At 39.6% G+C, this 25137-nt stretch overlaps 1 protein-coding gene and 1 long non-coding RNA gene across 2 annotated transcripts; one reads left to right on the forward strand and one right to left on the reverse strand.

Moving 5' to 3' along the window:
- Positions 1-238: 238 nt before the first annotated feature.
- LOC129208077 (uncharacterized) lies at positions 239-14971 on the forward strand. The gene is made up of 3 exons (XR_008577670.1): positions 239-750; positions 14228-14342; positions 14832-14971. It is a non-coding gene; the product is annotated as an uncharacterized LOC129208077 (long non-coding RNA).
- On the reverse strand, positions 7914-25062 carry WDR75 (WD repeat domain 75). Its single transcript, XM_054830234.1, has 21 exons — positions 24870-25062; positions 24568-24697; positions 24139-24204; positions 23362-23455; positions 22503-22627; positions 22099-22169; positions 21429-21545; positions 20759-20847; positions 19791-19949; positions 19387-19446; positions 19183-19298; positions 18534-18706; positions 17463-17626; positions 15134-15317; positions 13366-13460; positions 13048-13143; positions 12285-12454; positions 11628-11687; positions 10393-10536; positions 10221-10312; positions 7914-8253 (listed from the first exon to the last, which is right to left on the reverse strand). Exons 1-21 carry the CDS (start codon positions 24953-24955, stop codon positions 8046-8048), a joined length of 2499 nt encoding a protein of 832 aa, XP_054686209.1. The 5' UTR covers positions 24956-25062; the 3' UTR covers positions 7914-8045.
- Positions 25063-25137: the final 75 nt, after the last annotated feature.

Below are 25137 nucleotides of genomic sequence, written 5' to 3' on the forward strand. Positions count from 1 at the left end.
TGCGTGATCTGCTGTGTTGCACTTGTGAAGTTTTTGAGTTGTATCTAGTTGAACATCTTTATACTAAACTGAATTAATCTAATAAAAAGATTACAAAATTTTAGTAAGTTTTCAAGTCCATTTGATGTGACTGCAGGAAGCTTCCTTTTTGCTTTTCCTAATTATTCTTACTTAGAAACTACAATCTAGACTAAATTTGTAAGATTTCTTTTTGTTGAATATATTTTTAAAGTCCATGGCTCAGTGGGGTCTTGATGAGAGATTCTGGTCCCTGTGCATCAGTGCATGATCATCCGGATCGCTTTCCATCGCCCGGAACCGCAGGTGGCCAAGTGGGTGAGTACAGGGGAAAGGCAGAGCAGCCGTCTCTGACTTGGCATGATTGACTAGTAGGGAGTTACACAAAAGGAGAGAATTGATTTCTAGGTTGGTTCCATTAGAAAAAATGAAACTTTCTGCAATTTCTCTGTGTGCATCTCCCTCCCCTCCCCTTCCAAATAACTTTTGAACCCTTTGGTCAGTTTTAAGCCTGTTGGATCAAGAGGTTACGCTACAGAAAGTTAATTGAGATGAGTGGTTGGTAAGAGGAGAGAGTCACCATGAGCGTCCTGTTGAAGAGGAGCCTGCGGCTTGGCACCAGCGAATTCATATGGAAGAGCGACGTGAATGCTCCAGGTAGATGAAAAGTAGCCGCTGGACATCAAGCGAAACCCAAAGCCACAAAATTATGCGAACACTAGCAACACTGCTGTGCGTAGAACCTTTTTGGTTTTCTTTTTCCTAAGCTTTAAGGCATGTTTCTCTTTTTTTTTAATCAGTTCCCCTTTGCTGTTCCTTCTCTTGCTGACACTACTCGTGCAATCTGATCACAGGTACCTTTGAGTCTCTGTAGATTCAGTCTTTCCTGAGTAACAAAGAGCTAAGCTTGCTTAAAATATATTTCTCTGGATGTAGGATTTCCGTATTATGCATTATACAGATGTATTTAGTCTGAAAAACTGCTTGAGAATATTTTTTTATTGGAAATAGGCGTGCTTTTTTTTAAATGTCTGTATTTGAACTGGTACCTATCTTTAAGTTGAGGTCTCAAGTGCATATATATATGTATGTATATTATATATCTTTGCAGCATTGCTACGAGGTCTACTGGATTGTTTTGCCTCAGCTATGTGAGTGGCTTGATTTATTACTGAGCTGAGAAGGGCAGCAGGAAACCTCCGTGTTTGTATACCCCAGCCCATCTTTAATTGTTTTATAAGTAGTTCTACTTACAATGCGTTATTCAAAGTAGAAATGTTTTTGGAACATTCTTTTTTGGTTAACTGGAAAGCTTTTATTTATTGCTTCCAGGTGATTTGCACTGATGTGCATGCAGGGTGGTTTTCTGGCTTCATCTAATCCAGTTGATTTAGAAGTGGTTTTTTATTTTGCAAGTGATGTGAGTTTTTCTTTCCATTTAATCCTTGAGATCAGCTAGAAAAGGAAAGATAAACTGACACTGTATCCCGAGTCTACTCAGAGTATATGCAGTCCAGAAATAACATACTGTACTGACTGATGGAGCGAGCACTATGAAAATTTTCCTTTCCTAGCATATGTGATAGTTCTCAGAAATCCAGGTTTCATTTGCACTATGCCAATCGAAAAAGGGCTCTTTTCAGTATGAGGTATTTCAGGGCTTAAATAGTCTCTTTGTAGTAAGAGTATATGCACTTCTTTTTACTTTTGTTTAAATTTTTAGCTTTTTCTTTCCATGATGTTGAAGTGACATGGGAAATAGAGCAATCTGCAGCCTCTGTCAGCTCAGGTGAAAAATAAGGAGACTAAAGCGATGCGATTTGGGACTTGTGCTTCATTGTCTTTGCAGTCTTGATCGCAACAGAGCGTGTGCTCCTGATGGGTTGCAGTGCATACAGCAGGTAGCAAACCCACTCCCGTTCTTCTTCTAAGTCAGGTCTTTGATATCTTTCTTTAGTTGTCTTTCATACTGAAAAGTCATCTTTAACATAATTTTAATTAATCCCCTGAACTACATGGTACATAAAGCTACATTTTCAAAGTGGTGAAGTAAGAGGACTGTGAAAGATCTCTCCGCTTTCCCTGTATTTCTTCCTTAGCTCAAAGCACAGGGGAAGCTTAACCTGAACAAAACCTTTCATTGCAGAAGCGTTCGCCTTTGGGGAAAAGTGTATATTGCTGTTGAGTAACAAACTTTAGAAGAGTGCCAAGTTACTTTTTCTTTATTATTTGTAAAGTAGGTGGCTAAAAATGAAAGAGATGTCATCTCAGATAATGTCAGGGAGTGAGTTTGTTGGCTTGTTATACTGGTTTGAGGAAGAAATGAAAACTCCTTTGGTCACTAAAGGAAATAAAATAGCCAAGATATCTGAAGCTTTGATCACAGTCTCAAATCTAAAAATATAATAAACTAAGTAGCACTGCAAACAAACAGAAGGTGAGGCATCAATAACAGAAACTGATAACCAGCTTTATGGCTGAGGTAATTTAAATTATGTGCTATTTTAAAATAAAAGAGTTAGCAGTACAAGAAAGCCATTTTGAAAAATCTGCAAAAAAAAATCTTGCGTTTCTGAGTAGCACCTTCTATCTCCAAACCCATTCTTTTGTTCCTGCTCTTAGGAAGAAATTAGAGTTGTTTATGGCTGCAGTGTCTCTTCTTGAAAGATAAGCCTAATTCTTAGCAACACAGCTGTATCTGTGAAGGTCAACAGAGGACAAAGGTCATGGCTCCAATAATGATGTTAGAAACCCTCATAATTCTATAACTGATTTCATTTTAGAAGCTAAGAAAAGATTCCCCCTCAATAGTTTAATGCCATGCTAGTATCAAACTAACTATTTTCTTTGAACTGCAGGCCACTACGTTATTTGACATTTGTCATTTGTTTGTTGGGCCCATTCGTTTGGCAGAGGAGGAAGAGAGTGTAAGGGGAACCTGGGAGCTGCCGCGCTGGAGCGGAGGTGTCTCGTGTATCACACCAAACGCACGCCTCTCAGGAACGCTCTAGCTGTGCTTGTGGCTCTCCTAGCACAAGGGACTCCCTGTGAGAAGGGAGTGGGATTTTGGGTGTATGACATTAAAACCTCATCTCCTGAGCATACAAAAACCTCTTGAGAAGTCCTTCCCTGTTCTCGGTCGAACTTGGCTGTAGTTCTGTGAACATCTTAAACTATTTATTTGTGTATTATCTGCTTTCGTTGTAAGCCAGATTTTTTCCCCCAGCCTAGTTCCCCACAAAGGCAATGACAGCTTGTGTTGGCACAGGCGATGCAGAAGCCAGCAGCAAATGTTAGCTGGAAGGTGGGAATGCTTCTTTCCATGGTGGCCGCTTACGCGTTCAAAGCATTTGAGAAACCTGCAACCTCAGAAACTGCTGATACGCGCATTCCCAGAGCTGTGTGGTAACTGTTCCTTACAGCCACATTATGTGATTTACCTAAAGGGCTTCTATTCGGTGTGTTGTGAAGAATTTCTTCCTAATACTGTTCGTAAGTAGCTTGGACTACGTTCACTTTCAAACCAAACATACCACTCAGAACACTGTTTATAGCAGCATTTTAAGATTTAGTACTTTATCTTGTTGGTTAGATGTTTTTGTGACTGGACTCTAAAGTCAAAGGGTGCTTTGTCAGTGATTTCTGAAGAGTCAGGATTTCACGCTGAGTTGCTTTCCAGTAACAAATTTTATTCATGATTTCTGCCATCCGATAATGATTTCTTCTTGTGAAGATACTCTGTTGTGACAAGTTCTCCCCTTCATGTGCTAAGTTGAAGTAGTTAAAATCCTGAGCTGTTCAGAGTATTATTTAAATGCCTTTTGCAACCTTAGAAGTGAGTGACCCTGCTGCCCTGGCTAAATTCCAGTTTACGTAATTATAATCTACTACTGAACTCCCTGAAGAAATGCTGTGCAGAGGCCAAAACTAATGCCCGCACCGTTCGATCTGAATGGGGATATCCACAGAGAATGCTGCCCTGCAGAGATTCCGCATCTGAAGCGGTGTTTGCTGTGTAATGCTGCGGCGTTAGCTGAGGTATAAATTGCTGCCTTTGCTTCTGCCATCACCAAAAAAGACTGCACTGATACTTAGGGTAATCAACAACGAATACAAGCCAGAACAGAGAAAGAATGGGCTTTAGGACTATCCAGAAACATTTATTGGTATTAAATGATGCTGACAAAGCCCTTGAAATTATGATAAATCAGTCAGAACAATATTTGATGTGAAGCAATTAGCCCAAAGAAGGTCTGGAGGTTAATTCCGATGCTTCAAAGGGCCTAGGGAAAAGCAAAAATGAAAGGTTAAAGGAGATGATCTTTTGCTTAAAGGAAACAGAGTAGCATGCTTTCATTTTTTCCCTAAAGATTATTAGCAAAGAAGTTTACAACAAACATGGAAGAACAGAACAGAAATGTTGCAGGAAAGAAAGATTCCTTTATTAGGAAAACCTGTGACTGTCGGAATTGGTAAGCATTGAATAGCTGACATGGACAATAGCATGACTTTTATCAGAGGTTTACAAAATTAGGCAAATATCTGTCAGGAATAAGTATACCTCAGTTATTCTGCTTCAGGGCAGGAGGGTGGACTAGAGGGTCTGTTGAAGTCCCTGGAGTTGTATTTCAAGTTGTTGTTGGTTTTCCTCTGTCCTATTCTCTGCTGATTCTAATTCTGGCTGTTAGCACATGCTTTAAAAGGCTCACTGCTGCATACTGGGCTTTGGCAGATTGAGATAGCTGAAAGAGGCTCCCCAAGATCAGACAGCCAAATGATTGTTAGGCAGAAATACATGTGAAATACAAAGATCCAGGTGATGCTAAAACATGCTGCACAATTGCACTTCTTATTTTTCCCCTGTTCTTGAACAACTGAAAAAATATAGGCAGCAGTTCAGTAATATCAGCTTCCCTGCCAAGTCTGCCCACCAAGGACCAGGGTGTGTTTTGGAGCTGCTGTTTACGAGTAACCAGTCTGGGGCCACGAAATACCTGTGCCCAGCAGTGATTTTCAGTCTCTGTGGAACTCAGCTTGACTGGAACCAGCGGGTTAAAATTACTGGTCACCTCTCCTCTGCGTTTAGAGCGGTGTCACAGGGAAGCAGTGTCTCAGTCAAATCCACTACCATGATGTAGTTCGTAAGGCCTTGCCTATCTATTTATTTTTTATAATGCTTTCCATAGCTGCTGAAGTTTCAGGTCCTCGTGTTTATCTGACCATTTGTCTGAGTGGAAGATTTGGGAAGTAAGCAATTCCTCTTCTAGGCTGCTGCCCTCCTTGTGTGGTCTGTCCCTCAGCCTCAATAAAGCTGTGACTGCTTCTGTGAAACTCGCTGTCCTGTGGGGATGCACGAGGCACCCATAGTTAGTGACCATTTTATTACCTGTTGTATTTATCATGAAACTGGAATCGCGAGATTAAGTTCAATCTCTTTTTCTACGGTCTTTCGTGTCAAATCTTTCTCATAAAGAATAATAAAATCCTTATAAAGTCTTTAGAAGGAAGAAGCAGAAGCCAAAAAATCAAATTAAGATTTGACTTAGGGCAGCGCAGTAAATATGGAGAACTTTCATGGCCACTGAGGTTTAAAAAAAAAACCAAACCAAAACATATTGAGGAACAGCAGAAAACAACTGTTCTTAAAATAAAGCATTCCAAAGCAGGCACAGACAGAGGAGTTACAACAATGAAGAGGTCAGAGGGAGGGCTGCAATTGCTCTATTTTTTCAGTCTTTCAGAAGACGTTTTCAGAAAGGTTGGTCAGAATGTTCCTACTAAATGTAGTAAAACTCTAACCAGAAATGTATTTCCTGCTTGAGTAGAAAAAACATACACTCAAAACTACAAAGTGAGGACTCCCTTTGTTATTGTGCAAAGCAAAACAAATTTAGTAAAGACAAAGGTTAGAAAATGTAACTCTAACAACTACATCTTTTCTTGATGAAGATTCCTAACACACTGCTCTACTGCACCAAATTAAATTGTGAATTTAAATGCTGAATTGCATCTGAATTCTCTTGTTCATACCTGGTTATTTTCCAGTAAAGCCCTTCACTTTCACAAGAAATGTGAAGTTTAAAAAACCCCACACTAACAAATATTGATATTTCCTTCTTACCTTTAAAGCCGCACTTGTGTTGCTGACACAATAACACAATACCAGGCTTTGATGCTGCCAGCGTTTTTGAAGCAACGTGCATATACATCACGTTGATACTCAACTCGCACTTGTTTTTCCAGAGCGCTGAACTCTGATGTTATTTACAAAAGAAGACAAAAACCTTCCAGTGTGTCTTTCCTAGTATAGTGCATGTTTTGAGGGGGCTAAAAAACCGATCTGTTTACTAATCTTTTTCTATTGTCTAAACCTCCGAGTTTTCAAAGGCTGTCATATGTCAGTCTGACAAATTTGTCACATTTGTCAAAACGTGTCTTAACATGTTTTCCCTATTTGTTCTGTTGAAACTTTTCATTTAGGGAAAAATCTATCGGGTCCAAGGTTCTGAAAAGGCTGTATCAGTTCTAGATCTGTAGATAAGAGGGATGGAAATAAAAATTGCATAATATTTGGGGAGCTGTGATTTTTCTTTTCAGCTACGTATACCAAAGGTTATCTAAACAGCTGTTATAAAGTGAGAAAAATACAAAAGCAAAAAGCTGGCTGTAGTTATGACAGTTACTGTGTTTTCCTCCTCCCTGTAAGTTTGAGAGAGAGAAATAAAAAATAAATGACCTTTCAGGCAAACAATTTTTGAAAAACCTTTACAGGTTTTAAAGTATTTTTGTGTCATACCAAGGCCTATAAACAGTAAACCAAAATGCCTAAAATATGAAGAACTTTCCTTAAAATTCATAGTAATATTAGTATGCAAGTAATCTACGATAGAAGAAGATGTTGTGACTCACAGTTGTAATAAATAGGCTGAAGGGCTATGGTATGTAACTTTGGTGTATGAGGAGCTGCAGAAGCCCTTGGCTGCCAAGTAACGAAGTTAACCCTAACTGGTTTAGTCTGAAACTGTAACAATAAGTTATGTATTTTTCACATTTATGTCTGAGTAGAAGGAAATATAAAGAGCATGTGCTATCATTGGATAGTTCACTCTGAGTTGCATGAAACAAGTTCTAAGTAAGGCTCTTTATGTGAAGCAATGCCTATTGCAGTATTCCTCATGTTCGTGTTTTGAGATCCATAGGACTGTAAAGTTACAGGACAAAACCAGTGCACTAGTTTTCCTACTTTGCTATAACAATGAATTTTAAACTGATTTTTGACTTAGGTTCAGCCAGCACTCAAGAGTTATTTTTAATAAGTTCTTTTCAGTGCATTGGCTGTTTACAAATGATTGCCGTGTGCTAGAGTACGTGGTCTTTGCTTTGAAATGAGCACCCTGTCCCTATTCAACCGTGATTTGGTACGTGTTACTTCATGTACTGCATGTAGATAAGTGTGTAAGGCTTTTTATTTCTGGAAGCTTCTTGCCTGTGGCAATTATACACAAAGATCACACAGTTCTGCTCATAGCGCTGTCCTCGGCTGTCACAAGGACACGCTCGGCAGGTCCAAACTGGCAAGCAGGGCTTGCCAAGGTTCAGGGAACAGCCGCATCCGCATAGTGTAGTCAACAGCTCCTGACCTGGCCCTGCAGGAGCTGGGTGGACCCTGAGGCACCCCCTTTCTTTGGGCCCTTACAGAGCCAGCACCCTTTCAGGGGAAGGAGCTGGCCTGGCTAAAAGGCAGCTCTTCCTTTTCTCAGGGATCCAGCCCCCTGTGGATGGAGGGTCTGACTGATCTCACCTGCGCTCAGCCTGCCTCTGAGCAGACAGGGGCTACAGTGTACCTCCACCCTCCCCTCCTACCTGCACAGGTAAGAGGTGCATTGTAGCAGTACTTGAGTAGCAGAGTCTTTTACAGTTTATTTGTCCGCTTAATAAAACTGAGCTCACCATAGCAGCCCCAATATACTAATATTTAATCCACAAAGCTTTATCTTACAATATAAAACCCCCCACATGATATCTGTTTAGAAAGCTGATATCCAACTGTAGTCCATTTTCCTTATTTTTCGTAGCTCTTTTTCCTGGGCTTTAGACAGTTTACAAGTCATCTCTCCTAATAATTCCACAGGACTTGTATCTTCTTGTTCCATTTCAGTAACGTCTCTTTCCTCATCTGAATCATCATCTGTTTTTTCGCTTTCCATTTCTACTTCATCAGCAACTTCTTCAGCACTGTATGATGATTGGAAACAACCCAATTAATGAAATTAATGAATACTTGCACACACTATAGTATCACATACTGCAGGAGAGAAGCACGATATGCAAATAACTAAGTAAACATTAGATTTTATTTTTTTATTCTCAGGTACTTACAAATGACTATGCTTTTCTTGCCATCTCAATTATAAGCCATTTTTCAAATAGCTGTCCTCTGTTTTAAGTAAGCTTAAAGTATTTTTCTTTCTCCAAATATAATACATAATGTCAGAACAGGTAGCTCAGAATTATGTAAAAAGTCAGAATCTCACACTCCTACAGGATTAGAAACATTGGCTACCCTGGTAGATGAGCCAGTATTCAAGAAACCATTCTTCTCTTTCAAATCTGAAAAAGGTCACTTGGTCTTAAAAATTGCTACAATACCTAGAGTGTTACTAGAAAAAAGACAAAAAAAAAAAGTTGGTTGGCTGTTTTTTTTTTTTTTAAAAAACATTGGGAGGTGCTGAAAGTGCTGCTCCCTTCTGACTTTAAGAGTTAAACTTGTGCTGAAGTAGAAAGCACGCTTCCAAAGAATTATATAGAACAGTTACCACTTACAATGTGGTAATTATTAGCATTAATTCAAGTGTCTTGTATAAATATTTTGGATCTCATTAAAAATCATTTTGAATACAAACTATTTATCACTCACAAAATGTAAATGGTAGAACATGTATTACATATTATTATTATACTGCCAAGGAAAATAAAGTGATTTAACATGAGTAAGAAGATTCATCTATACATGGATACATTCTTGTCATTCTTCAAGAGCTCAATCCTACAGCTCTTATATGCAACTTTGAGTATGCAGCCATACTAATTACCAGTGTCAAAGTACAAGCTCTACACGTGCAAATATTTACACAGGCCACTAAACTCCAAAATTCTTCCATACTGAAGCTACATGCAAGTTTCTGTATACTCCTTGTATTAGATTTTTGCCAGTGTTTTGCTGATGTGGCAAAAAGACTTTTTACTTGTGTCATCCAGTAAGGAAGCTAGCAATACCAGCCAACGCAGCGTAGCAGAATTGATTATACTGCTGCTGTGGCAGAATACAAACGCACGTGCAAGAACTGCTCAAACTGGTGGTTTTTTTCTGGGCAAACCCTGGCAGTGTAAACCATCCTCTCACTGGTCTTTGCAAATTCAGAATGGTAGCTGATACCAATGATGCATTTTCATCTCTGGCTTGGTAGAGCTTCACGTAACACTTTAAAGAGTTAATTGCTTGCTTTTTTTGTGCAATCTATTGTCATTTACACCAAAGCAAAGATATTAATCTTAATACAAGAGTGCAGTCATAACCCCTGTGACTGCATTCATTTTCTAGAAGCACACATCGATCTCAGAGAAACAAGCAATACATTAAGTACCTATCAAACTACCCTGGGATTAATGCATTGCAAGACAAGCTTAGCTAACTCTGTTCACAATATACGGTCAGTTTGTGGCTTAAATAGGAATCAAATTTGAGTTCTAAACAAGTTGTTAAGATTAAACCTAAGGACTAACTTCTTGGTGTATCTAGAAACCTGAACGAAGAATCATGCAGAAAGTCATCATAATATCAAATAAAGTTGAGAATCTGACATTTATCCAAAAATACCATGAAGAACATTAAAACCCTGGAATAAAGTTAAATTCATAAAGAACATTTGAGTACCAAAGGCAGCACTTTGTGTACGAGCACATTATGGCAAACAACAGCAAAAACAACAGCAACAAAAGACCCAATAGACTGAACAGCCAGTCCCTGTATCTCCCAGAAACTGAATAGTTTTAAAAAAAATCTTGCCACAATAAAGTGTTCTGCTCACTTATGTCAACAGAAGAATGAAGAGCCTTGGAAAACTGCTTTTACACTTTAAACAAAGATGTACATAATTTAAACTAACTTTAATAACTGAGGAGAGTTCTTCAATTTTTCTTACCTTTTGTTTTCTTTGGAGATGAGCAATGAATTAATAAATATAGGACAGAGGAAGGAAGCAGATGGCAAAACATGTGCTGGAGTGTGTAAAAGCTGAAAAGATAAAACAGGAGCTTTAAGAAAGCTTTTGTTTGTCAGTATTTTGTTTGTACACTTACTGTAATTACTCCTACCTCTTTGACAGCAGGTGAATCTTGCTCATGCTTATTATGCACAACTAGTTTTCTGAGGTCTGTACCTTCTTGTGATTGCTGACGTCTGTGCTTTCCCAACAGCAAGCTAAATGGGGTCACAGGAAGACTTTCTTCTACTACCAGCTTGAAAAAGGTGAAAGTTTTAAGTAGAATTTTAGTGTCACAAATCTAAGTTCTATCTCATTTTGAGTTACCAAAATTCAGAATCAACCTAGGTGACAAAATTCTGCACTCGAATTTAACTCAACTGAGCCATACGGCTCTCTGTACGCATTCTCTGTCAGGCATCCCAAGACAGTCCTGCACAGAGGTAATAAAACTCTCCAGGATCTGGATTCAAGGATACCACGTTTTACTTGGTTGATGTACCCATTAAATTCCCAACACGGACATTGGTGCATGTGCCAGAAAAACTAAGTATGGCTTTCAGATTCCACTTATGGCTAAAAGATAATCTGCTGAGTGATTTAATTATGCAACTGGAAGCAAAACATGGCAACTTCCCTTCTGGCATTTTCCTAGATAAATATACCTTAATCTGAGTACCAAAGTATTTCCCCACCCTCCAAAGAAACTGATTGCTTATGACCACATTCCCACTGGATTTTGTATTAGAAAGATCCTAACTTCTACTTTGACCTATTTTATCTAACCAACCAAATCAATCAAGTGCTACAGGTTTATTCTGTTCAGTGGGTATGAAACTCTTCTTCAACATGAATTTAAAGGATTGAATTTCTCAGACTACTTCTCCACAGAAGTACATACTGGAACGTAATTTTGAAATTCCTTCTCCCAGATAAGTCACAACTGACTGACAACTGTTCATCCGCACCAGAAAGCGCAGTTCGGGCTACACTCAAGGTTCCAAGTGTTGAAGAAACCAAGATAAGGCAAAGCTTATTCAAACATCAAGTGGTTTTACTTCATTTGTGTAACCTGAATCCTTTTAGAAAAGTATCATTTTTTTGTTCAGGGGGAAATAAGAAAAGGAGGAGCTTACTAATAGGTTTTTTTAAAAGGTTTTTACAAACAGCACTTCTGCCAAAAAATAAGCAAATACAGATTACTGCCCCTTCAGCTAAGGGCCTAAGACTCCATGTAAAGATCTGGCAAGCATTTTCATGACACAAGGGAACTGGAATCTGACAAACAACTCCAACAGAATTTTGAGCTGCTCTGTACATCTCTGTCAGAACTTCTGTAACAGGTACCTGTTTGCTTGACGGAGTAAGCCTTTCTTCTAGCGACTTTGTGCTAAGCGTCATTAGCTCCTAAAATACAGAATGATGTAACAGTTACAGTACATGAAACTTGCTTTCCATATTTCCATACCTTGCCTACAGAAGCTTCCAACTGGCCTAAAAGCTTTTGTCAGTCAAGTGGAAGAGGCAAACACATTTCTTCCTCTTTATTTTATAAAGAGACTGAAAGGAAGCGGGAATGGACCTAGAGGATCTCTATAGACTTTTTGGGCAAACAAACAAACAAACACCCACCCACCCACCCACACGTTAGAGGGAAAATGGAATATCATATGAAACGTGGATAATCAGCAACGATACAGCTTCTTGAGTGAAACCGCATAAGCAACGTTCCCAAATTATCTAGTTTCTTTTATGAACAAGGCAGCAGAAACTATCAGCAGTAGAACGCCAGTAAATAATCAATTTTGAACTTAACCTGTTTTGGCAGTTGAAAGCTTTTAATAAAGAAGAAAGCATGGCTTACGCTGCCTTGAAATAACAAAAAAAACCCCAACAAAAAACCCAAACCTCTTACACTCAACAACAGAACTCTGAATTTATGTCAATCCACATTCAGGAAAATACTTTTTCCCCAGGAACCACCTGCCAATCACTATTTCTTACTTGTGTATCCGTAAGAAAAAATAATTGGGATCTTCTCAGCCAAAGGTATTTTTCTGAGCCAATCACTTCAGGTTCGTCTCTTGGAACAAAGGCAGCAAGCTGGATCTTTTCTTTACAAAGGTTTCTCTGGATATAGATTGGCCGCGGCTCATTTGGTTTAAACACAAACACTGGAAAACCAAGAATGTCTTCTCTGTAAATCATGAAATTTTTACCTTTCTGGATAGCTGTCAAAGCCCTGTGTATCACAGCCAGTAAGGGCTGGACAGGATTGCCTTTAAGCACTAGGTTGCAGGAATTATAATTGGATAACCCTACTGCATAGTAGAAGGTACCTTTCACAGTATTCCAATCCAGAGAACGTACCTGGAAATTAACTCTTCTGTAGAACCACAGCTCTAGGAAGAGTAACCCTAATTTGTAGTCAAAGCTCTAGAACATAGCTAGTTCAGCAGTTCAACCACAGGTTTGTATTTACAGGAGAGGGTCAAGAACATTCGAGATCCTCACCGAGAGAATGTGGTTAATGCTGTGCTGTATCCTGTACCACAAACTAACTGTTGGAAGAAGAGATGGGGAACCAGCATGCATTACTGACTGCTACTGTCAGACATGGCTCAGCTTTCCACAGGTGCAAACACAGACTCAAGTCTGTCTTACAGCTTTCATGGGGCTGAATTCTAAGAAAACCTTTTCTAGAAATTAGCTTTCACAGTTTTAAATTCCACTGACTATTACTTGTCAAAGAAACCTTTGTACTTACAGCTGGACTCTTTTGAGAGCCACGAAATAGCAGCAATATGTTCTGAAAGGGGATCAGGTTGCAGAACTAAGACGTTGAGGTGGGCACTCCATTCCACTGAAAAGCAAACACAGCAACAGCCAGACATGAAAAGGCGGCATTCAGTTCTATCACACTACTTTGCCAAATGAAAGGTCAAATGGGAACGACACGCCGGACCTTAACCTCTGGAAGAGGCGTGCAGCTTCACTTAGAATCAAACTAGAATTATTTTAAGGTTTCACAGGAAATTCAAGTGTTAAACGTTACCATTCCAGCATACGTTTAAGCTGATCTTACATGCACAACTGAGCAGGTTCCAGCAACACAGAAAGCCATAATCAGTGGCTCCAATAAGGTACTTGGAACATGTTAGTCTCCCAAAGCAGATGTTCCTACAGAGGTAAAAAGTCAAAACAAGTTAATGACCTTCAGATTTCATCTTTGTTTCTCTATGTAGTAATGATTCACAAGTCTCAAAAGCATTCATTTAAGATTTAGTTCTGATATTTAAATCAGAAGTTTGCTTTTTGCTTTCACTTGTAGTGGCATGAAACTTCACACACAACCACTAGATAGGTCTGGGAGATTTGAAAGTATGTATAAATCTATAAGGATTACACGTTCCTACAACATTCCGCTTTCAAGGAGCGATTTTAAGCACTTAAAAAAGTTACAAACCCATCAGTACTAGTAAGTGTTCACATTGGGACTGGAAAATAAATTCCATATTTAAAGAATTCCTATTATTGCTCTAAGCATTCTCTATTAAAACATAGCCCTTTGAAGTTATGCAACTAATACAGTCCTAGAATAATTGATTTCCTTTTAATTTAGCATATAGTAAGGGCTACAAAAGAAGCAGCTGCCTGGAAAAAGCTTGCCACTGTGCCAAGCTGTCAAGGGAAGTCTTCTCCATAGATAAAGTAAAAATGTTGCTGACATACCTCCCACAATTTTCCTGCAGACCAGTTTTAGACTCATGTTTCTCAATTTCTAATCTTAGAGGACCAGTATCAATAAATTGGACTTCATCACATGAAAGAAAAGCTTACACACATACACACAAAAAACCATGGAAGCGGGAAATCTCTGTATCTTTCTGTGATTCTTTATGTCTTTAAAATATTGCGACCATGCCATGTTTTGCTTTTCATTTTAGGTGTTTCCTGGAAACGGGTATATGAAGTACCTCTAACATTACTGCAGTTAATGACTTTGAAAAACAAGTTTGAGAAGCAGTTAGAAAAACCTTAGCACTGAAAGAGAATGCCACGGTAGGTTTATAGCATCTTCCTGTTTCAGAAATTGTTTAGATACAGACATCTGGCACAGATATTAAGTAGATGAACCACTGAGGTCACCTATTGCCCTATTTTTCCAAGATTATCATGAGAAAAATGATACTTTACCTGGATCAGAAACTGCTGTATACTTGCACAGTAAGGCTGTTCTATTCTTTGCATCTCTATCTTTTATCTCTACCATCAACCTCTGCCATTCCTCGTTATCCTTACACAACAGAACAGTATCTAAACCTTCAAGATGTCTTACCATGACAGCACACAATGAAGCATGCTGGGATATTCTGCCACGCAAATACGGATTTTCCAACAGAAGTTAGCAAGGATCAAGATACATATTTTATAATGCAGTTAAGGTCAATATGGCTTTATGGTTTATTATTTCTATTTGTATGCATATGTACATGAACAAAGCACAAACTTCTTATATTTATACTTTTCTGTACTTTGATTCATCCCTAGAGTAATGGGGAAAAAGAGAACAGCTATCAACACACTACTGTGTGCCCACCGATGCAGATTTGAGCATGGGAGGTACAGGACTTATAAGAAAGAAGATGAAACTGCAAAGCTTGATCTTACTATTTTTAACAGCAAGTTACCAGCCACCTAAAAGCCATTTTACAGTCTTTTTCTATGCGTGAACTTAAGACTATTAAACTCAATGTTTATATGAACATAGACAAGGTCTTGGACTACTATGAATTGATTCTTTCTGTTCCAAGAGTTCAAAACAGACATAAAAAGCCAGATGAAAAACATACCTTATTTTTCCAGGTGGATGGCAAAATGTACACTTAAGATCCCAAGTAACTGAATCCCATACAGTGACAGTTTCTTCAAAGCTAACGGCAAGCAAAGAGCCATCTTCTGAGAAGCAGCAGTTAGTAGCTTGGTAGTTGTGGTAGCTGCCTACAAAGTCACAGCTCCAGCTCACACGTTGCTGTGCTGCATTGAATAAACAAGGTAGTTAATTCAAGCCTATACCTGAAGAAAGAATTCAAGTATTAGGGCTGCAAAACAGGCTGGCGAGCAGGAGAGCTTTGTTTGAGGAGGCTTACATTTTTAAGTGGTACAGAGAATCTGCCCTGTTCTAGTATAAGAAACATCTAGTAGGTTTTCCATTTGTCCTCAGTTTTGCATCTCAACAGTGAATCCTGAGGCTGATATGGTACAATGTTCATGTTTACTCTACCAATTATGTTAACTGTGCTTTCAAATAGGCAGATGTCAGGTAAAAAAAGATACTGAAGTAGATTCAACATTTAGCGTTTTGAAACATACTGTTCTTTTAAAACTGTAGCAAGAACATAAGCATTATGAAAAATTTGAACACAGGTTGCATTTGTGTCCAACAAAGCTCATGGTTCATTTACATAAAGTTTGAGGATCATGAAGTGACCCATCAGCACACTTCCTTGTCTTGGTTAAGCTGCCAGTGCATTCAGGTGGGATACCTTTCCCATTGGCGATAACTACTATAAAAACAAACAGAAGCAAAGTGATGTACTTACCATATAACATTAAACAAATTCGTACAGCATGCTTTTGAAACATACGAGTAGGATGAAGAAAGAAAGGAAAATAAGTTCACCCTATGCTAAGATATCCTTTATATAATGGCTATGAGTTGATGATTAAAAGAACTGCCTGTAAAAAAAGCCAGAAACAATTCACTACTTGAAACTGCATGGCACCATCTAGAGGCACACCAAGAGATCTGCTGCAAATAAAACCATGCCAGAGGATATTCCACATCAAAACTAGTTACTTTATTAATATTTGCTGCACAGAAGCCTGCAGCACGTTGAGTCTTTCTACCTGAGCATTCCTACTCTGCCCCACTGGGCAAATACACCACAGAAGTCAACACTAATTTGTACTTTTACACATGCCATGAAACAGAACTCTGTATGGTCACTTAAAAACACACACACACACACAAAAAACCCCTGATGAGGCCAGTCGGCAAATACAAAACTACCTTGTTGAAGGAAAGGGACCCCATTAGGTTTCAGCCCCAGCCCACACTGTAGTCAAGATGAAAGTATCTGCTCGTTAAGATATCATCTAGGCTTAGAATCATTTACAATCAGATCCCATTGAGGGAGTTGCTATTAAGTAAATATATACATAAATCCTAGTAAATGAATACAGGCTTTTGTTTTCCTTCTCATGAGCACCCACTGTTGAGGAGCAAACAGCTTGGAAAGAGAAAGTCAATTTGGCAACCTAAGTTTGTCAAATAGAAACCTCAGTAGTTGAAAAGTACTTGTGAACATGTTCTCACCCGCCCATGAAAACACAAACCTGTTACTAAACTGCAAGCAGTTCAGCAAGACCACCACCACGTGTATTTGGGAACATGAAAAGATAAGACACGCAAGTGGCAGGAAGGTCCCAGCTCACCTAAGTGTGCCTGGCACAGAAATAACATTTAAGGAAATTAAGAAGGGGGAAATCTTTTGTATTTTGGGTAATACACATCCTTCAGACGTTCTGTTTGAAACAAATGAACATCAGCATGCATTTTGAGAGGTGAGATTTAGTTACTTAGGTATCTTGGAAGTGGATCCTAAATACCCATTCTAGGACATTCAGATATCTAACGGGAAGGAAGGACGTTCACAAAAGGAACTCTGAAGTGGTGGAGCTGCAGAATGGCAAAGTGCTATTATTTTACACTATGGCAACTAAACCAGAGTAACACATTGCTGCATCCTGCTCCCTTGAGCAGAAGTCCCAAATAAAAAGACTACCCAGAGGAATGACAAAAATCCATTTTCCCAGCATGGAAAAATCAAACCACAAACAACCCTTTAAACAATCAACACAGGCTGCCATCCCCTTCTGCAGCAGGCTCGGGAAGGTTTTTGCTATTTCAGGAACCTCCATAATCAATCCATAATATTGCAAGACTATGAGAGAACTCCACCATAGAAGGTGCTCAGGAGAACGCAATACTCTGTGCAACAGCAGAAACGGATAAATGCATGGGACTGGAGAACCCAGTTCTGAAAGGGTGAAGTTAGGGTCAGAATTTCTATAGCATGTTACAAAGTGGGAAGTAAGTTATGTTTTGATCATACTTACCCTCTGGATCAGTATCTTCTACCATCACCCAGACTTTAAACACACAATCTCTGCCAGATGTTACCAATATCAGAGAGTCATCTTCCAATTCATCCATGTCACGAAAGCACATGTCTGTTATGTGGTCCTCATGGGGCATATTTATTCTAGTATTCAGCTTAAAGCTACAGGAAAAGAAGACAGAAGCTTGCTATGTTATGTGGTCCTCGTGGGGCATATTTATTCTAGTATTCAGCTTAAAGCTATAGGAAAAGAAGACAGAAGCTTGCTATTTTATTTCACTTTGAACTTGTGGAAGATTTCAGTTTAAGATGATTCTGGAAAGGGCAGGGAAAAGAGGAATCAGAAAATTCTGTCTAATTACATAGCTAAACGGTATCACATTTACAGATCGGATTTCCCTAATCACTTCCATACAGCAAGAGAGGTTGCAGCCTAGCCCTGAGAAAGGATTATCACTAAGCAAGCATCACTCTCAAATACTCAGCCTGAACTCTGGTCAGTCCTTCCAATATTTAGACAACCAGTCATATAGCTACTGCACAGACCACTTTTATTTTACTTTGTTTCTTCTTTAAGAAAATAATTTATAGGCTTTTTTTTTTGGTACATAAGAAAACCAGGGAAAGTGTATGAACCAGATGTGTAAGTTAGCTAAAGAAAAAAAAAAAATCAACAATAAAGTCAGAATCTTCTGTACCCTAAAAGAACTAATCAATTAATGAGGAATTAGACAGAGGTGGGAAAACAGAACAATATACAGAACCATTCCGTCAAGTCCATGATTTTTAATACCAAGTAAATATGCGAATTTAAATCCCATGGTTAAAATAGCCTGTCTGATTAATGTAAATAAATTAAACTCAGGGCAATTACGTCCAGTCTGTATTTACTTAAACTCTGTATGTTGTTTCAAATGCACGTAGCATGCATGATAAACTCTCCCTAGGGTCTTCCCTAGAATTCTATTAGTTGATTTGGAAAAACTTTGCAAGACAAAGCATGTGTAAATATTTGTGTGATACTTAAGATAGATTTTGACACCTTGAAGGACAGCTCTATTATCATTACCTTTGTGTTTCTTCATCATAGAACCACAACTTCAGCTGTAACTCAGGGTCACTTACTTCTTCTCTCTCTTCTACTGTTGCTAACCACTTGCCTTGTGCACTAAACGCAACTTTTACCAGGTCAGCTTGGTTTAAACCTGCCTGATGAATGTATTGTCGTTGTACAATATCCAACTGCAAAACAAGACCAAAATTAAATTTCAAATTTCAAGTGTAGATGTAGAGATATCACTCATAAAACCATAGAGAAAGGATGGTCTGAAAGCACAGATTACAACTGACTGGGCTATGACATTCAAAAAAATGCAGGGGAAGCGTAATTAGGGCATGTACATTCCACGATAATGCTAAGCCTAGGAAGGAAGAAAAAAGAAGAAGAAAAAGCTAATTTAGAGCGATTTTACCTAGAAATGTTTTACATTTAACAGGAACAGCACATTGTTTTGAAGTATTTATTCAACTGTCAACATTCAACTACACTTAACAAGTAGAAGTAGTTTGCGATAAAGCTGAAAACATCTCAGCTTGGACTCCAGTCTCGCGGTACAGCTGTTGGGTTTTTTCCTGTTTGCCATATGAAGTCTTCAAATAAATTCTGATGCATAACTTACTTAATTGAATAAGTTTTAGTACAAGCCCGTCCAACTTACACTGAACAGCTGTTGGTCACTTTGGAGACAATAGAACTGCAAGTGGCCAGGCTCTCCATTCAGGACTAAAGCTTTGGTTCTAGGATCAACCACTAGACCAGTCTTGACATCCGTACCTGGAAAACAAAAATAAGATGAGAAATGACCCAAGATGGGAAGTAACATTCTGCCCTCTAAGTGGAGGATAGATTTTACAGCACTTACTTTTGATTAGCCCTTGGATACTTTTGCAAAATCTTAGGTTGCTGTTGATTATTGTAATTCCTGAAAAGAAAAGCAGATAGAGTCTTGCAAAAGGCTTCTGCAACGTAACCGCATCTTGTGGTGGGGAAGAGACCTTAACCAACTGTACTTCATCCTATAAACGTTATCTTTTCCCTATTTATGGACACCCCTACGTCAAGGTGGAAAGCCAAGTTACAGCAGTTGTCAGGCAAATTCACAGAAATGATGAAAGAGCAAAAGATCACTTCAAGCATCTGTTCTTTCAGGTCAATATTGAACTTTTTTGTAGTTATCTAGTTAATTAATCTGAAATTAACAAAGAGTTCATACAGATTTGCATTCCATTTTGCATTAAGTGATACTGAAAACATGTTTTGGCTTACTGTTGTCTGTATGCAAGGTGCAACAGAGCGCACCATCAGATGACATGGAGATGTACTCAATAGCAGATCCCAAACGAGGAAGGAAATCCTTCTGACGGTCTGATTCGTTGTGCCACAGAACTAGAACAGACTCAACTCCACCACTCAGCAAGCGGGTTCCTTTTCCGGTAATAAAAATGCAGTTATAAGTTTTGTTTAAAAAAAAAAAAGTCATCAGCATATGTGTTTGCAATGACAGACAAACGTTTCTCAAAAACCTTTCTTAAACTGTCACATACAAAGCAATTATTCCTCGTATCTAGCTTGGGCAATACACATAGATATACTTCTCATTATCCCATGTTATATTGCTAGAGAAACCTGCATTAAGTAGCAAGAATTTGTGCCTACAGCAAAGTTTAAACAATGCTTTGGGAGTAGTAGATTCCATTACTTTCTGAATCAGCGAGTATTTGTGTTAGAATATAGCTGAACTGGTCTTCTATCAGAAGTACTTTGCAGTAAGAAATATCCTAAGGAGAATAGTTCAGATCACACAATTCAGATAAAAGTTAACTGTGTTTTTGCCACTAAGTTTAAGCTTGGACAAGACTGGCTTATTTTATTTGGACGCAAGTAAGACTCTGGCAAGAACTCATCAGTATTACTGATGAAGGGGGCTGGGGAAAAAAAAAAAAGAAAAAAGAAAGGTAAAAGGAGGGGTTAGATTTTACATTCTACCACAGAAGGTAGATATTTGACATTATGAATACCAATCAAAATATTTTAAAAAATAACAACTGCTTCCATTTTTATTTCAGATCCTTCCTGGACATTTTTAAAATTCTATAAATTAATTTATTTGTAAGTGGACAAACTCAAACTTCTATTGATTTTTCCCTCCCTGCTGCAACTGTTTGACTTTGACAGGTTTGTTTGGGTGTTCTGGGGGGAAGGGAGGAGGGCTGTGTTTTGGTTTTTTTACTCACCCTCCATAGAAAAAGCTAGATCCATGACGGTGTCATGATGCCAGTGCAGTGTGGAAAATGTGTACTCCTTCTTGTGGCAGAAATTCCTCCTATGTGGGGTGGAACAGAACAGTTCTTTAAGCACATCGTCAACAACAGAGCAAACGAAAGGAAATACTGAATTTAATCAAGTATCCTCTCCTCTAACTTCTAGACTACATTTTTTTGCATGCTCAAGTGATGCAAAGGAAGGGAAGGAACCACGCCAGCAGGTCTTCAGAGCATTCCGCGTACACACCGCGCATCTTAGACACATTCTGAGCAACTCAGCGCTGCAGAGCGACTTGGCCAGCATACTGTTCTGAACCACACAGTTCCACTAGCGTGCTCTCCCTAGGACTCTACTTGCCCATAAGGAGTTATTTCAGCAGCTCCTGCATTATTTTTTCAAATAGAGTTTAGATTGCAGAGCACAGCTTAACAGGAACATTTTCCCATTTGACATTAAACTGATGCTGTACCCTGAAGTCAATGTCAGTACTGCAGGTGCACAAGGCTTGCCATTCTTTGCTCATTGTGACTTCTGAAAATGGGAAAGCTAAGGACGAATTAGACTGCTTTGCTCAGGTTTTACTTAATTCCTGTTCCTATTCAGTTTACAGGGCACACAGATGTATCAAAATGTGCATACCAAAGGCGAATCTTTCCATCAGCATGGCCAGTTGCAATACAGTCCTCTGTGGGATGGCACGCTATGCAAGTGAAGTGATTGTTTCCACTTTTTGTCTTCGTTGTACTCACAGAAAACCTTTAAGAGTTAAGAAGGTAACTTTGTTTAAAAAACAAAAAAACAATTCATATAACTAAAGCTTCAAAAGGATCAGCTAATGCACATAAAAATAATTCTGAGCAGCAGCATTCAACATCTCCAACTTGTTATAGTTGCATGCACCCTCCAAAAGAATAGCAACAGACTTATTTTTCTCTTTTATTTCATTAGTTCTTTGCCTTCAATTGAGCTGAAAGATTTTTCCTTCCTTCTCTCTCTCCTTTCACGCTTCCTCCCCCACCTGTTTTGGCCCTGACCAAACTACGTCACTCATTTCAGTCGAGCATCAGCCTAAGCATCTACCTGAAAAAAATAACATGCCTGAGCTGAAAACATAAGCTACCAATGCCACTGCAGCACCCTGCTGTCTGCCTCTACGGGAAACTTCTTAGATATTGGCTACATCCCCTCCAGCATAAAACAGAATGGTTGCTGACACACATTAAAAAAACCCCACATGTGCACACATCGCAAGTTAACAAACATTTATGGTGTATCAGACTGAATCAATGCCTGACATTTTCATTCTTACCTGTTCAACTGTTTCTGTTTAAAAAAATAAACTTGAAGATTAACCTCCTTCACTGATGCCACATATTCACCCTGTTATATTAAAACAACAACTTAGGACATACGAATTATGTTCTTCCACATGAAAGAAAAAAAAAATCATGTTTAAAACAAAGTACTTAAAATTGAAGATAAGGTGATGTTAAGTAAATGTTTTCCTATTATAAGTGTTGTTTCTTTTATTTTAATAAAAGAAAGCATAGGTCTTACACAGATTCTTGTAATTTCAATTCTGTTTCAGTGCTGCTGTCCTTGTATAAAAGCATAAACAGCATACAGTTCATCTGAGAGGGGGAAAAAACCCTCTAACCAACACCCAACAGAAGAAAAAAAAAAAGACCAAAACCAAACAAAAGGTGCATATACTTCTCTTCCGAATGCAATATGCTTTGGTGATGCATCCACGCCATCCAAAACCACCGACAACTCCCTGGCTTCCAAGTCTTGGCCTGCTGCTTTTGTCAGCTTAACTGAGACCAGCTGGAACGTATCTGACCAAAGAAAATCCATTATCAGAAGGCTTTTATGAACAAGTTTATGTACGCCCCTTGCAAGGACGATTTACAACCCTTCTACCTTAAAACTAACATGTTAGTACCTTCCAATATTTGTTTTGAGTTTGAAAACGTTTGTAATAACTTTCAAAAAATAATTGTTTCAGATATTTTGATTCAAACAACAGCACTGAAGCTTGAAAACTAGGTAGTGGATACCAGTGCAGCTGTAAGCAGAAACCAAGCAAAGTTGCATAATATTTGTTCTTGCTCTGAAGTGACATTTGTAACAGTATAGTAAGGTCAAGCTATATTTATTTCATACAAAATTCTAGGGAAAAATATCTAGGCATGCTGTTAAATAGAAGTCTATTTATGTTAATGCTGCTTAAAGTGGAAGAGTAGTCTCAAGTACTGTAGCACACCCTATATCATGCCAAGCACTGTTTAAAGATTTATTGCATCTACAACATCAGATACATGCAGTACGTGCTTGAAAGGTGAAGACAGGCACTCTTCTAGACAAATATTTAAAAAAAATAGATGTCATAGAATGAAAACAGAAAAAAAAGGTATAAAATGCAGGACTACAGACATCTGTCATAGGATTAAGAAATATTTTCAAAATTAAAATATTCAAGCACATTGTTGCAGCATACCATTCACTGACATGACAGTAGCTCAGACACAGAATGACACAGACGACAAGGATGATGCTTATCATACGGTACCTCTTTCACCACTCTTTGGAATTACAACAAACACCGAGTCCTCAGAACTAGCAAGTGCATACAGTGCCAGAAGTTTGGATCCTACAGTGAAAGTCTGTAGAAAAAAAAAAAAAAAAAAAGAGAAGGAGGTCAACAATTATTACACTTTTCAGTTTTCAACAGTGAATAATGGTAAGTTTTTACAATAAGGAAAACACGTGTGCTTTAAAGAAACCTTGATGTATTAATTTAAATTCTCAATTCTAAGACAAATAAAAATACCTTTATTCTATCAAGGACTAACACAAATGTTAAAACAGTACTGATAAAATATGAGGCATCAGATATACTGAAAAACCTGGAGGAACCTTACCCCTAATACAAAACAGAAGGCCCACCTACAGGGAAGTGCCTCTATTTAGCAAAAAATGGGAGCAACAGGGCAGTTAGCAGCCCACATTTTGAAGCCATCACGTCGATTCCTATGGGCATATCCCAAACTCCAGCACACTCCAAGAGCTACACTGGGCTCTGAACTGCAGCAAGTAGCAAAGTCGGTCTGTCAGTACATGTCCCATCTTTTTCCCAAAACAATTCTGCATCACCACGAATGTCACACCAATTGCCACATTCTGCTACTGCCACAAACAGGCGGTTTTCAGGCAGCGTTAATGGCAGAACGACACATCTCAGACTGATTTGTGCGCACTTGCAGTAAGAGCTGCAGAAATCCTTATTCTACTACCAATGGGTCAAGAATAATTTGGACGCGTGCTCAACAGGAATAACTCAACATACTTTAATGGGAATCCCATCCATGAAGTCCCACAGCTTAATGCTGCCATCAAGAGAGGAAGAATATAGCTGAGGAAAAGAAAATAAAATATGTAAGTTAAAGGAATATATCAAAGTCAGTTTTTACATAAAATCACAGCTTGAAAGTTGAAGGACTGATCAGCGGAACTGCCATTCCAGGCAGCTGAATTATCAAAAATACAGGACGCAGACCAGCTCCGTGCTGTTTCACAATTTTTTTTGGTGGAAAACAGATATAACATTTACCACTCCAGGCAGATTCCAGACAAACATTAGCTCAACAACGCTATAATTGCTTCCAGGCCGTTCTCCAATTCCAGCCAGCCCCGAGCACCCGCGGAGGCACGCAAGCCGGGCGGCGGGGGCAGGAGCGCCCCCGGCACCCCCAGAGCCAGACCTTCCCCCCCAGACCTGCATATGGTTGCGGGGGTTGAGCTGGATGCCCGTCACCAGGTCAGCGTGGCCCCCCATCAGCCGCAGGGTCTCCTCGGTGGCCACGCTGTACATCTTCACGAAGTCGCCGGAGGCGCACAGCAGGTACCTGGCGGGGGAGGAGGAGGAGGAAAGCCGTTACCCCGCTCGCCCGCGGGAGAGGGGCCCCCCAGGAGCGACAGGCCGCGGTGACACCGGCCGGCAGCCACCCCCGCCGCAGAGCTCAGGAGCCCCCCCGCCCCAGCCCAAAGGCGGGGCGCCCGGGCCCCAGCCCCGCTTACTTGGAGTCGGCGGAGAAGACGGCCCTGGCACCATGGAGGCTGCTGCCGCCGCATCGCACCACGCGGAGCGTCGCCGGCGCCACCATCTTCCCCCGGCGGAACCCCCGACCTTTCACCCCTGCCCCGGCGAGCGCGGCCGCTCTCGCCGCGCCCTCCTCCGCGACTCTATGGTGCCCGGGCTCCTCAGTAAGTTCCGCGCGCCGCCGGCACGTGGTTGGGGCAGTCTCGCGCCGGCTGGTTCCTGGGCTGTGACGCGGTGAGGGCGGGC

Source organism: Grus americana, chromosome 6 (genome assembly GCF_028858705.1).
Source record: "Grus americana isolate bGruAme1 chromosome 6, bGruAme1.mat, whole genome shotgun sequence".
NCBI lineage: Eukaryota > Metazoa > Chordata > Aves > Gruiformes > Gruidae > Grus > Grus americana.

Coding starts and splice junctions, on each gene's coding strand:
- WDR75 (XM_054830234.1), bottom strand. CDS start 24,955: ATGGTGGCGCCGGCGACGCTCCGCGTGGTGCGATGCGGCGGCAGCAGC. Junction 12,455..13,047: donor GCTCTCAAAAGAGTCCAGCT/GTAAGTACAAAG, acceptor TTGGTTTTCCAG/TGTTTGTGTTTAAACCAAAT. Junction 11,688..12,284: donor TTTTTCTTACGGATACACAA/GTAAGAAATAGT, acceptor TCTGTATTTTAG/GAGCTAATGACGCTTAGCAC.